At 40.8% G+C, this 13,889-nt stretch overlaps 1 protein-coding gene across 1 annotated transcript in view; it reads left to right on the plus strand.

Moving 5' to 3' along the window:
• The first annotated feature begins 7,702 nt into the window (after positions 1-7,702).
• The window catches only part of PLCD1 (phospholipase C delta 1), a 71,716-nt gene continuing 65,529 nt past the window's right edge, over positions 7,703-13,889 (plus strand). The window contains exon 1 of the mRNA XM_075212190.1: positions 7,703-7,934. Coding sequence (XP_075068291.1) covers positions 7,910-7,934 — 25 coding nt within the window. The 5' untranslated portion in view covers positions 7,703-7,909. The remainder of the gene's footprint in view (positions 7,935-13,889) is intronic.

Raw genomic sequence — 13,889 nt, forward strand, 5'->3', positions numbered from 1 at the left:
GTCATTCTAAAATTAGTATACCTTCAGAAAGCATGACAGTAAAGAGAATGGTGAACTTTCTTAGCCTGTTACACCACAGTAATTCTGTTGTTTAAGCCCTGCATGTAACGGTCACTGTAATGTCAAACCAACTGAGCATAATTAGATTCAGCAGAAACAAAAATCCACACTTAATAGCACATTTGTATCTAGTCTATACAATATTTACAGTGAACATATGACATTTTGGTCTAGGTATATTGATGATGTTGGCGTGGGAAGGGTCCGAGACTGAATTTACAAAGTTTTGTTAATATCCTAATTCTAATGATATCAGTATGTAATTTACATCTTACTACAATGTTAATTCTTTTGAACTGCGTGATCTTACACTGGCAATTGTGAATGGTAAATGAACTACAAAACAGTACAGGAAACATATTACAAGTAATTATTTTTTACATTCTAACCCTCGACACACACACCACCAGGGATAACCCATCCGTTCAGTTTTTATGTCTTTGTCATAACAATTGTTGTAACAAAGATTTTTTTTTTTTTTTTTTTGAGTGCTGCTAATGATTTGTTATGCAAACATCTGTTGGATTTGGGGTTTCTGTCGAGACGTCAGCTATATTCTCTATGGTCCTTCAACTACTAAATACTGAATAAAATAATCTTTTTACTAGTGGCGAGTATCAAATAATTATGCCTGCTTCAAAAGGATTCATGCATTTTGCATAGTCTGAAATATTACCATATCCTGTTGTAAATACAATATTAAGGCACTTTAGTTTAGTTGGTTGGTTTAGTTATTTCTAATTGGCTGTCTATGCATTTCTTATGATATAAATATTAATACAACAGGTCACAGTATTTTGTTGTATTCCAAGCAACTGCTTTTATGGCTGGATTCACTTATCGCTAACATGCTTTCCTTCTGGTTTTCCTATATTTATCAAACAATCTATATTACTATTTGGAGCTTGTAACAATTGGGGATATGCTTTATGTAATGTATGTATTTTTGTTGTCTGAATGTCAACAAGGGGTGTCACAAACAATCATGAGAAAATTATAACATGCACCACAGGCAATGAGTGAGCAACTTACAAATTTTATGGGGACCTATGTAGTGGAGAGCTAGATAGTATAAAAAATGTGGAGAAAGTGAAAAAGGTAATCTTGTATGTGGTATGGTAAACATACAGTGAAAATATAACTATTTAACATGCATAGTATGGTGGAAGAGCATATACTTTCTGCACCATGCACAGCATGGACAAAAAAATAATAATAATGTAGGCAGTAAAGTAAAAGAGTAAACACACTGCACAACACTGATTTTCCTAACCTGTATTATCCGACTCACTGGAGCCATCCTCAGCAGGGAACCAAGAGAGGCGCAAAGAATAGAATCCCATCCCATGCCAACCCCTGGAGAGAAGCAGGGCCAATGAATGATAGAAGTGGACCTGACTCCCCCTCTGTACCCCATACTTATCTGCTTTTTATATCTCCCCAGCGACACGGCTATGCAATACCGCTACAAAAGTCATCAGGCAGCAAGAGTGGGGCCATGATGAAGTGATATATAGCAAATCGAGGCTCCAGTCCACTGCACAAGAACAAGAAGTTGGATCCAGGATGATGGCCTACTGGCTGGGGTTGCAATGCCCCCTGGGCTGAATCTACAGAGGAAGATATTATACACCTTAGAAAACATTACGATTACTGCTCTAAGTATGCCAGATGAAAGCAGGGTGACCCTGGCTTAACCATTACCACACAGGCAGCAAAGAAGAGATTTATACAGCCTTCACAAGTGGGACCCATGGTTTGTGGTCAGGTAACCAACCGAGCTTGACTCCCGATCACCGCTTGCTCAGTACCTCCCGCCTGCTAAGGCATATGCAAAACCATGTACTTTTTCCTTGCTTTTAACAGAGTGTTCAAACGTGTCCACATGCTTCTGAACATTGCAGACATTGTTGAAATTGATACAAAAGTGGAAGTTGCTCAATCAATTTATAGGTTGATAGCAGGTGCTTGAAACGGTGCAGTAATCCAGAAAGGAACAAAGACAGAGAAAACTCCCCCAGCACACTGCTGTAACAGTAACAGAGCTGCTATTTCTATTTGTACATAAAAATGCAGAATTATTAGTTACACACTTGCAAATGCATGATAAGCCATACATTTGCATTAGTTTATTATAAATATGTATATATATATATATATATATATATATATATATATATTTAGTGAATTGTATAATATTACATATACAATCAGTGTCCACTTTATTAGGTACACCTGTTCATTAAGGCACATGCAGACATGGTTAAGAGGTTCAGTTGCTGTTCACATCAAACACTAGAATGGGGAACAAATAAGATCTAAATGTCTTTGACCGTAGAATGATTGTTGGGGTGGATTGCGTATCTCAATGTCACGAATCTGCTTGAACTGAAGGCTACTTACTGGAGTTGACACTGCTAAGCCAGGAGGCGGGGAGTCTAACGCACCTCTGGTCTTCCCCAGGGACCCCCGCAAGGAGGTTTGGAGTTTACTGCAGGAGACGCGCAGGTCATGGTCCTCCAAGTTAGCCACCAGCGAAACAGTAGGTGAAAAGACGCAGTCATGCAATCTGGAGTCAGACCGTGTGGGCAAATGAAGTACAAAAGGATCAGACAAAAGCAAAGTCAGGTAGCCAGGAGTCAAACCAGAGAATCTGCACAAGCCAAAGGGGAATCCAAAAGCAGGATCAGGTAAAGCCGGGTCAGTAGCCAAGGGAACAGACTGGATGCAGGGAAACAGGCAGAAGCGCTGGAGCATAAGGAGACCTTGATACTCTGGCATTCTAATGGTGCCAGAGCCTCCCTTCAATAGTATGTGAGGCCTTCTGATTGGTGGCAGTGGAATCAGTGATCAAAAAACAGCTGATCTCGCCGACAAGAGGAGTTAATAGCGTCCCGTTGCCTAGCAAAGGAGAGGCGAGTGTTCGGCGCATGCGCCTGCCGGACACCAGAACAGAACAGGAAGAAGCGTGCCGTTGCTAGGCAACAGGGCGCGGCTGTGCAGTAGGGGAAGGCAGCCGCCCCTGGCACCTAATGTTCGTGAGGGAACGGCGCCTGACACTCAAACTGCTGATATGCTGGGATTTGTTTACTGCCGTGACATGCAGATGATAGGGTCAAAATTTAGTGTAGACATGATGAATCCTCTTTCCTTATGTCAAAGGTGCAGGTCGGTGGTAGTAGTGGTATGTGGTGAATGTTTTCTTTGCTCACATTAGGCCCCTTAATACAAATTGTGTATTGTTTACATCCAAAACCTACCTGAGCATTGATGGTGACCATGTGCATCCCTTTATGGCCACAGTCTTTCTATCTTCTTATGGCTACTTTCAACAGAATACCGTGTCATGTCCCAAAGCACATGTCATCTCAATCTGGTTCCACGAACATGATAGTGTTCAGTGTACTCTAATCAGGGCCATCTTAACAGCATTATGGGCCCCTGGGCAAAGCAGGTCACTGGGGCCCCTACCTACTTTTGCTCCTCTTCTGTCTTCCCTATTTCTCACTGTGCCCTCCATGCTGCTTTTGCTCCCCGTCTGTCTTCCCTATTCAGGGGCTGGCTGGCAGACTTTAACCCAGGGGACAAGCACATACAACTGGCCCATAAGTAGCGGCCCATCCTTAAAAGGTGGTATTAGGTACAATATATATTTATCAATATAAAAAGATGCTATTTTAGTGTTGCTTAACCCAGTGATACTTTATTATTATAAATGCTAAATCTTGGTGTCAATCCTGGCCCAGAGCTGGATTAAGGTTCTGGGTGGCCCGGTGTACTTTAGACAGGGGGGACCCGTATGATGTAACATGGTTATCATTTTGAACAAATACACAGGCAATACTGTGTGCACTACAGTTAGGTGCACGCAGCTCCGCCTTCACGAGCAGCACAGTGCGAAGCGATAGATACCTCTGAACTGTCTTTGCAGTCAGACCAAATCCTGACTAAGCGAGACAGTCACCCAAATTCGGGTCTGCTCCAACAGATTCAGGACAGTTGGCAGACTGTCCTCTTCTCTCCTACCTGTTCTTGTCACTTTCACCACTTGTGGCTGCTAGTGTCTTCAGCTCAGTCTTTAGCTTGTCTGGATCCTGGAATGTTGGAGGTCCTATTTGGAAAAAAGTTGGGTATATGAAATTTAGAAATCTCCAACCAGCCTCAGTGTTAAATCAATATAACAACCACGTTTCATAAAGCCTCCCTGCAGCCCAAAATTAAAATAGTAGTATTCACATTTGATAAATATACATCCCTCACACTAGTACTGATATTAAATTAATAGCATACACATTTAATAAATAGACCTATTTCTCACCCGACATTAAATAGTATTGCAATTTAATAAACAAACCTATTTCCCTCCCTCCACACAGCCCCAGCAATAAATTAAATAGCATTTATGTTTAATGAATGCTATTTAATTTTCTCCCTTGCATCACTGCCTCCCTTCGTGCCTGTTTTGTCCACCCTCCCTTAGGATGTAAGCTCGCATGAGCAGGGCCCCTCTCCCGTCCTGTCTCCATACCTACTGTTCTGCCCTCACTCCACATGCCTGCCCGGAGTTTCTGAATCATTGGTACTTTGTGTTTATTGTTCTGTAATGTTTTACCCTGTATGGTCTACTGTTTGTACTGTGTAAGGCGCTGCGGAAATCTTGTGGCGCCTAACAAATAAATGATCATAATAATAATAAATGTAACTATTTCCACAACCATCCCAGGCATTAAATAATTCAATCACATTTAATAAATAGACCTATTTTTTCCAAAACAGCCCGACATTCAATTAATAGCTCTCAATCCATCCCAGCATTAAATTAAAGGTCCAATCACCCCATCCTAACTTCATAGGACCCACTAATAAATTTCCCCACCACCCACAAATAAAATAGCACCCATAATTAGCACCCAACCTGCACCACACCATTAAATTAAGACCCCCCTTCCCTCACACATTATATTAATATACTGTCCCCCTCTCTCTCTCACACATACTTGCCCCCTCTCACACACACTATAAACACTAGCCCCCTCTCACACACACTATACTTGCCCCCTCTCACACACACTATAAACACTAGCCCCCTCTTACACACACACACTATATACACTGGCCCCCTCTCTCACACACTATATACACTGACTCCCTCTCTCACACGATAAAGTTGGAAGCCCCATTGCATTGATTCAGTTGACTCCCAAATGAAAATGAATGGAGCTTCAGCCACTTGTAAGGTGGTAGAGCATATAGGGGTGCTGATGAGGGGAAAGAGTTCAGCTGGACACCAGTTTGGAAAAGTTTAATTGCCAGATGTCTCAGATGTGGAAAGTGAGTAGGAATGGGAACTGAGAAAAGTTGTCTGTGTTGTGGGAAGGTCTAAATGTGGACAAGAGAACATTAGTGTGTTGTTTTATCAGTCTATATGAAAGTATTGAAATGAAAAGATCTTAGTTGCTAGGGGAGCAGCACGATACTTGCAGTTAAAATGGATTTTCAACTTCTTTATAAATACAATCTTGTAATGTAGAATGTATTAAAAACAATGACATAAGTAACTGGACAGTTAAGCATTAAAACTGCAGTATAATGTAGCCAGTGCATGCAGGGCATCACCAACCCCCTCACCCCACCCACCTAAGGGCCCCATAGCTGCCATACCCTCTGCAACAGCAATCGTTCTGACACTGGTTATGTCAATAGACAAGACTTAATTTAGTTTACCATTGATGTTTATGTCCATACTACCATTAGTAGTAGTAGATACTGTATTTAATAGTAAAGAAAAACCCAGCAAGTACCAGTAATACACACCTAAGGTGTCACAAGATGTATCTAGTTAATTAAACTCTGACGAAAGCCAAATTATTATTCGTAGGTCCAGTACAGAGTGCTGTGTCAACCCTTCCAACTGAGTTTTACCATAGTTTAAATTTGTTTTGTTACTATAGTTTTAAATTATTGAAACATTTCTCGCATAGGGGTCTATTTATCAAGGATTTTTCCTGTGTTAAACACCCGAAAACAACAGTTTTCGGGTGTTTACCGTGAAATTGCTATGTATTATTGAAGCATCGCAGCAGATATCTCAGATATCTGCTGCTTTGCATTTGCTATCGTTTTTCTGAGCACTCCCCATAACAGTGTATGGGAAGTGCTCAGAACCGCTATGTATGAAAGTCTAATTAGAGAAACTTTTCTCTTTTTTTACATGTTAATGTACGCCATCTGAAGCTGGCGCCATCTGAAGCTGGCGTACATTAACATATCTGAAAACTTTTGCGCTGTCCAGCTCTGCTCTGAAGAGCAGAGCTGGACAGCGCATGTGTGGAGGGATCATGTGATCCCTCCCTGTCAATCATCCTGCAGTTTGCCGTCCAGTATGCTAGTGCGCATGCACCAACTTTTCAGTCGGTGCATGCGCACTAACGAAAAAGGAAAAAAAAAAAGAGAAGATCATCGCAGCCTTTAAACTTGAGAAAAGACTGCGATGATCAGGTGAGTCACTTCTCAGGGACAGCAGTCTATCGGCACTGCTGTCCCTGAGAAGTTTTTTAATACATAGCCGTTACTTTTCAATCCTTATCAAGGAGATAAGGATTGAAAAGTATCAAGTGAAAAAAACGAAGGGTCATAAATAGACCCCTAAGCACCTAAATCCATCTATATCTATTACAGTACAATTTATATTTAATAATCCATAAACCATGCAGACACGTGGTTTAGGCATTTTTAAGTGAATTACCTATGTAACATGGATATCTTCTGCAATAGGCTAAAGTTTCGCATTTTACCATAATTTTCAATGGGGACTGCGGTCTGGGGCTATTTAAAAGCCTAGCTTTTCGGAGCTTGAGCCCGTTGACTAACGCCATCTAAAGAAGGCGTTAGCCATTCTACCCTATGGGGAGATCTTCAGATCGCTCACCTCAGCCTTCCAGCTCTCCCCTCCGGTTACTATCGCAAAGTGATTTTATGACTGGTGCGACCTTAGGTCTATCTATAAGATCTCTGGCACTGGGCATCTGTTACATAATTAGCGCCAAAATGCTTACACCATGCATAAAAGGCTGTTTCAGCATAGTTTATGGCTTAATAAATAGGCCCCGCTCCTCAGAGTGGGAGCGTTACCTGGCATCGTCCCTCTTCCCACTGGGGTCCCATAGTGGTGGCACCCCTGCAATGGCTGTAGTTACGCCACCGCTGCCAACATGATGAGATGTAGTTCCCACCTACGATATTAAAGTGTTGCAATGCATCAGTGACTCTCACATACACTTAATAAGCTGTTTCAGATATTTCCACAATAATGCACATGTGATTAAATTATATGGATACATCCACTAATCATTCCACCTGTGTTTGGACAGGAAAACTCACAAATCACGACGTGCTGAGATACTTGAAAGAGAAGTTCAGTTATTTTAAAATATTATTTAAACACCCCCTAACCCTTCCCAATTAAACTTCTCTTGCTTTGGGGTCTGGAAATGGTGATCATGTGCGTGTAGTACATTGACAGGATAACTCTGCATGTTGAAACACAGACACACTGCATATTACTGTGGGACTCTGCAAGTCTCCCTCCCCGCAGCTGCAGGCTGAGCTGTGAACGGACTGGATGGGTTCGGCTGGGCGTGTACAAATGACTCTGCTGTAAAGATTCTTGCTGGACCAAATGTATCCACATTCTCTGCCAGGACAGAGGCTGTGACCAGTGACAGGAACTCTGCATTCTGCCTGACAGACACTAGTGTCCTGGGACTGTGGTCAGGACGAGCTCTGCGCTGGAACTTCTGCATATACTGTCTGTGCTTCTGCTGACTGCTCAACTCGGCGTTTTACCAGAATGGAGACAAATGGCTCTGTACCAAGTAAGGACACCAGCTTTTCAGATGTTCTGTGCATGTATTCCCCGGCTTTCATTACACTCTGATTACCCCATACTTGATTTTTTGGGGGCAAAGCAGTGACAGGCGTCCGAGCACCCTGCATTGAGGGCTGTCTCCTGCCATACAGGATAACCAGGGAGTTAATTCCACCAAGCTAGTGATACAACAGAGATTTCCTTACAAATAGATTTCCGTGTCTAGTAAGTAGGTCAGCTGAATTCACCCATGATCGCTCCTATTTGGACTCAATATACTAGTTAAAAGCGGGTAGAAGGAGAGATTCTTATCCAGTTCAGCTTTTGCATTGAAAACATGTTTTCCCTGTTCGGTGGGAGGCTGGCATCTATAGTCTCCACATTCCTTAATAGCAGAATAATATAGAGAGGGGCTTTGACTGATAACAGTTTCCAGTAAATACCACACATTGCCGTGGTGCCAGTGTGCAGCTAATGGGCTGTTAATAACTCGGGAATCAGTGTGCAGCTGGTTACACATCCGTCTGTGTTACCATGGGATTCACTACTACAGTGCAGGTGTGTATATTGCCTGACCAAGTGTCCACTGTGTCTGTGTAGTCCTATAGCCAGTGACATTTCTAGTTTGTTTTATACTATGAGCAATAGGGGCTGACTGGCAAATTATAGCCCCGTGCCAGACTCTACTCAGCAGCCTATTTTAAAGGAAAACAAATGGAGATAGCCCATTGACCCAGCTCAAGGTAGCCAACTATGTGACCGGCCATGGAGGCAGATGTCCCCCCATCCCACCTAGCCCCTAGCAAGCTATTGAGTTTATTATAATGAAAGTATAAATAATTCCGTTCTCTATTACTAACTTTCCATGAGAACGTCCAGATAACATATATGCCAAGTGGGCAAAACTAGGGGCCTGATTCATTAAGGATTTTAACTTAAGAAACTTCTTATTTCAGTCTCCTGGACAAAACCATGTTACAATGCAAGGGGTGCAAATTAGTATTCTGTTTTGCACATAAGTTAAATACTGACTGTTTTTTCATGTAGCACACACATACTTGATAGCTTATTTGTACACTGAAATTTAAAGTTGATATTTGTGTGCTACATGAAAAAAACAGTCAGTATTAAACTTATGTGCAAAATAGAATACTAATTTGCACCCCTTGCATTGTAACATGGTTTTGTCCAGGAGACTGAAATAAGAAGTTTCTTAAGTTAAGATCCTTAATGAATCAGGCCCTAGGTCTTTTATCACATACTTCATCTGCTAAATCCTCATGTTAAACATCCTGGCCTAGACTCTGGGTAAGCTGTCATGTTGGTAAATACCTTCTCCTTTCTCCTCTTTGGGCTGCCTCCCCCACCTGCATACCATTCCTTCCTTTCACATACACAAGTCAACTAAGAGCTGTCTATTCCTAACTCTTGGGCTTCTATTCTTAAAAGGGTGAGGGTGTTACAAAATCTGGTTTTCCCAGCACACATGTAAATCAGGTCTGATAGCCATTGTCTTGTGCACAGAGTATGGTTTATTTTATTTATTCAACCCTGATGGAATGCTACAAGTGAGCATTTTGTTTTGTTTATGACAGGGGGCAACATGTTACACTTTATTTATTTTTTTCACAATATTTTCTCCCATTCAAATAAATACTGTCTACCTGTACCTAAATACATACATCAGATGCAAACTTGCAATTCTAGTCATCTCCGGATTTAAACAGACACTTTATTTAAAACTGTGTATGTCTTTACTTAAAACAGCAATCCCACATAGATTTTTTTTTTCTTTAAATAGCAAGTTAAGTACCATTTTAAGCATCCATCTAATAACATTTTTTCCTTGCTATATTCCTACAAATCATTATTTCCATTTCAAATGCTCTCTCGTTGACAAACAAAAATGGCTGCCAGATATAGGTCCTTTACTACACAGACTTGTAGCATGTCATGTGATGGCATCATGTGACTGTGGTTGCCATGGTAGGCAAGAATCATAAAACATTAATAAAAGCCTGAAGAAAGAAAGAAAAAAAAACCAAGGGAAATGATAAATATCAACATTCTTATAACCTGCCTCAGTGATTTATGTTAAAAAACAGATTTGATGTTTTCATGGGATTGCTATGTATTTTAGTGTATCTATAAATGTACAGAATAAATATTGTAGGTTGCCCCTCTAAAATGCCCTCTATGTCTTGCACTGAGACATAGCTCATATATAGAGATTCCACTTATCACAGTTTTCCTAAGGCAGTCCTGATTTCCCATTATTAGTGGGACAGGGATCCCATGGCTATTATACTGGATTTGTCTCCCAAAAGAAAGCTGGCGATACATGGGTCATCTAACACCAATCTGTCCATAAAACTGCAGCATATGTGGCCAGAAATACTGTACTGGATAAATCAAATGACAATTAGGATTGCTGTTCAGAGCATGACTGTAATCTGTCCTTGTCTTTATGTAGTGTTTATCTGCTGATTATCCTGTCGATCTCTGATTCGTAAAATTGTACTGGCTTTTGTTGTCTCTGTTGTTTGAGGTTGTACAATGAGTAAATCTGTACTGCAGGTGCTGCAGTCTTTCATTGTCATTTCTGTAGGAATAACCTATCTTGGAACAATACAAACTAATAACTGCTAAACTGCTTTGACAAACATGGTTTTCCTCAACTTGATGAACACTTAATGCAATGCAAGCAGTTTGCTTGTAAATCACTTTTGTGTTACACATTAGCATCTGAATAATGTTAAAAATGTTAGTAATTTGCTGTACTGTTTTCAGTTATGTTCGTATTTTTTTTTGAATTCTAAATATTTATCTTGAAAAGAACACTAAATAAATATTATGGGAGTTGTATACGTGACTCACTATGGGGGGGGGGGAATCGGAATATGCGATAAGGGGTGGCGGATTAGAACTACCATTGGCTCTGGACAGTGCTCAAGCCATAAGAGCCTCACTCCAAATGCCTCTATTATAATCCTCCGTTAAGGTACGCAGACATTTTAGATCATGTAAAACCTTCATCTAATTGCACATATCCAGAAATGAATATGGGGCCTATTTACCAAGCTCCTAATCCCGAAAACTGCAGTTTTCAGGCGGGGGAGGGAGACCACTGAATTTTAAGTATTTCCTCTTTTTATAACCATCTTCTGTGTTCCCAGTGTTTTTGAGCACAAAAAGCCGTCCCCATTGGTTTCTATGGAGATTGCTACTTTGCATAATTTAAGAAGTTCCGAATATCAAAGATTTACGGAACTTGTGCCCGATGGCTGACGCCATCTGAAGATGGCGTTGGCCATTGAAGCCTATGGGGGGAACATCGCAGTATAGGGATCATCGGATTCACACTGCATCTTACCTGCTCTCCCCTCCGGTCACTATCACAAAGGTGCCCACTTTGCAGTAGTGACCATAGAAGAGATGGGTATACTTGTTTGTACACACAGACAGCAATTTATCGTGACTGCTGTTTCAAAACAACAATTTTGATGAACAGTCACGACCTTTCATTCCTTGTCATTGCTATAAGGAATGAAAATAATTGTGTACAAAACGCATTGATAGAGATAATTGGGCATATTTAACAATCTCCAGTTTCAACTTATTATCAGCCTACATTCATGGCCTTCCTTAAGTGTATGATCTCTGGTTTTAATATTATATATTAATATTTTATATTCAGACTTTAGTGTATTGATCTGTAAACTCATACTAATGTGCACAGGGCATTACAGCTGTTTTGCAGAGTGTAACACTTGTTTTGAACAGTCATTTTTACAATATTCAACCTACTGGATATATTGAGACCTTATTTCCTGATTATCTGCAGTTCCTAAGTGTACTCTGTCCCTGCAAATACATCTTTACAGGAATAATGCTCTTGGTCATTCCCTCTAATGTGTACCATTGTTTATTAGATAAGTTCCATAACTTGTCAAGGGATGAAACACCACCTCCTGATTTTAAAATACTAGCCCTTTTTTTTTTAGATACATTTTAAAGGGGAGGGAAGGGGGTAACTATATAACTTACTTTAGAGGGCCAGTTCATAAGAATGGTACAAAACGTGATTGCTCATTAATCTAGAAGCATTGCAAGATATTAGGCTACATTTATATACCAAACAGCAGGACAGGTTAGGCAGCTAAAGTAAACAATTGCATCTTGGGGCTTTCTCAAGATAAGGAGATGATTTGGGGGTAGTACTGGGTAATGGGGAGAGGGGTCTAGGGAAATGAGATGCGTTGTCTACTTAATGCAAGTGTCAATCATGTATTATATTGAGGATGTTTCTTACAAGGCCTCGTATTAAGCAGTCAGAGGGGGGGGGGGGGGGGGGCAAGTATACTACATTTGTTTTGGAGAATCTGCCATAGGAAAGTGTTGTATGAGTGTTTAGTTTTCAGAAATTAATAGAATCTGGTTGGTGGGAGGTAGAATCAATCTTGTACCTAGCGGAATTCATGGAAGAGCCACAGGGCGCAATATCTAGTGAATAGGGGAGTCCCCCTAGCTGAGTTGGCAGCTAACTTACACTTACATACAGTGGTCAAAGTGGAAATTTAGAAGTAGTGGTATGGAAATTATAAGTGAATGGAATTTGATAGTGTTACAATAAAGGCAGTAGAAGAAGTGGTGATCACCCCTGTGACACAATAGTCCCAAATGAATGGTGAAAGTGCACAGTTAGCGGGAGCTTGAATGCTGGAGGACTTTACTTTGGTGCAATAAAAAATCGCTATATGGGAAAAGGAATCCTAATAGGTCTTTGTCTGTCTGCCCATTGCCTAGCCTAAGAGTTCTCATGGGCTACTACAGCTTAAGTAAGGTGCACAGCCAGATAATATTTTTACATGCAGGGGAGGCCTAGGTCCCCATTGTTAGGATGTCCCTATAGTATGCAAAACATACTCTGGATCTCCTACCCAAACAACAAACCAGGGGATGTTCTTTTGCAAGTTACCAAGAGCAGCTGTGACCATATTTGTTATACAAATAGCTGCTTGTATGGGTAGCTTTAGTTTAGCTGCTAAAGTCGTTCCATACTCTTGTACAGCTACAGAACAACCATCAAAAATAAAATCCAAAAATACCAGGCAAAAAAACTCATACTTTGCTCTGTAATAACTTTTGGATGCAAGACTTTCTAGCGGTAGGATCATTCATTATTTCATTCAGAAGAAATATCACTATACATCAAATATATTTTTCATAAGAAGTTCTCTTAGTTTAACATTTCAGATTGCAAATTTATTTGTTTTTTTTGCATGCAAATGGCATTTAACTTTAAAATGGAGCGTATTATAGGAGCGCATGACACTTTATCATGGCATACCGCTAAGGTTCACCTTTGTTTTGGTAAATTTTCAATAACATGTCTGTAAGAGTACCCCAAGATTTATCATAGGTGAGTATTTAAAATACATTTGAAATATGTCATGGGTATGTCCAGTGTTTATATGTCGTGGCGGTTTAATGTTCCATGTCTAGCAGGCATGTACTGCATGTGACTAATGTACACAATCTGTGTCTGCGTACTCCCAAACACCCCTCATTATCGCTTGTGTTTTGTCTGTGGATCATCTCTCTTCCTTTTTCTGGTCATTGCCCCCCCCCATTTCTGCTATGTTTCCCCTATATCTTGAAACCTCCTCTGTCACCTAAGACTTCCCCCACTGCATTTAGAAATGAAGATCTGTAGCTGATCCATCGAGGGATGACGAAACGGATCATCATTTATTTACTTATTTATATAGCGCCACTAATTCCGCTAAACAGATCATTAGCAGTAGGTGCTGCAGGCAGCAGAACATCAGCAGGAAGCCGGTCTGTATCCAGGCTGATCGCGGGTAGGAAGCCAGGTGGTGATCTTGGTGCTTCTCTACCCAGTCATGCAGTAAGCTGAGGAGGCCGGTGCAGTAGGTAGTGTAGCATAGGGCAGCTGGGC

The sequence above is a fragment of the Mixophyes fleayi genome, chromosome 5 (assembly GCF_038048845.1).
Source record: "Mixophyes fleayi isolate aMixFle1 chromosome 5, aMixFle1.hap1, whole genome shotgun sequence".
In the NCBI taxonomy this organism is placed as follows: Eukaryota; Metazoa; Chordata; class Amphibia; order Anura; family Limnodynastidae; genus Mixophyes; species Mixophyes fleayi.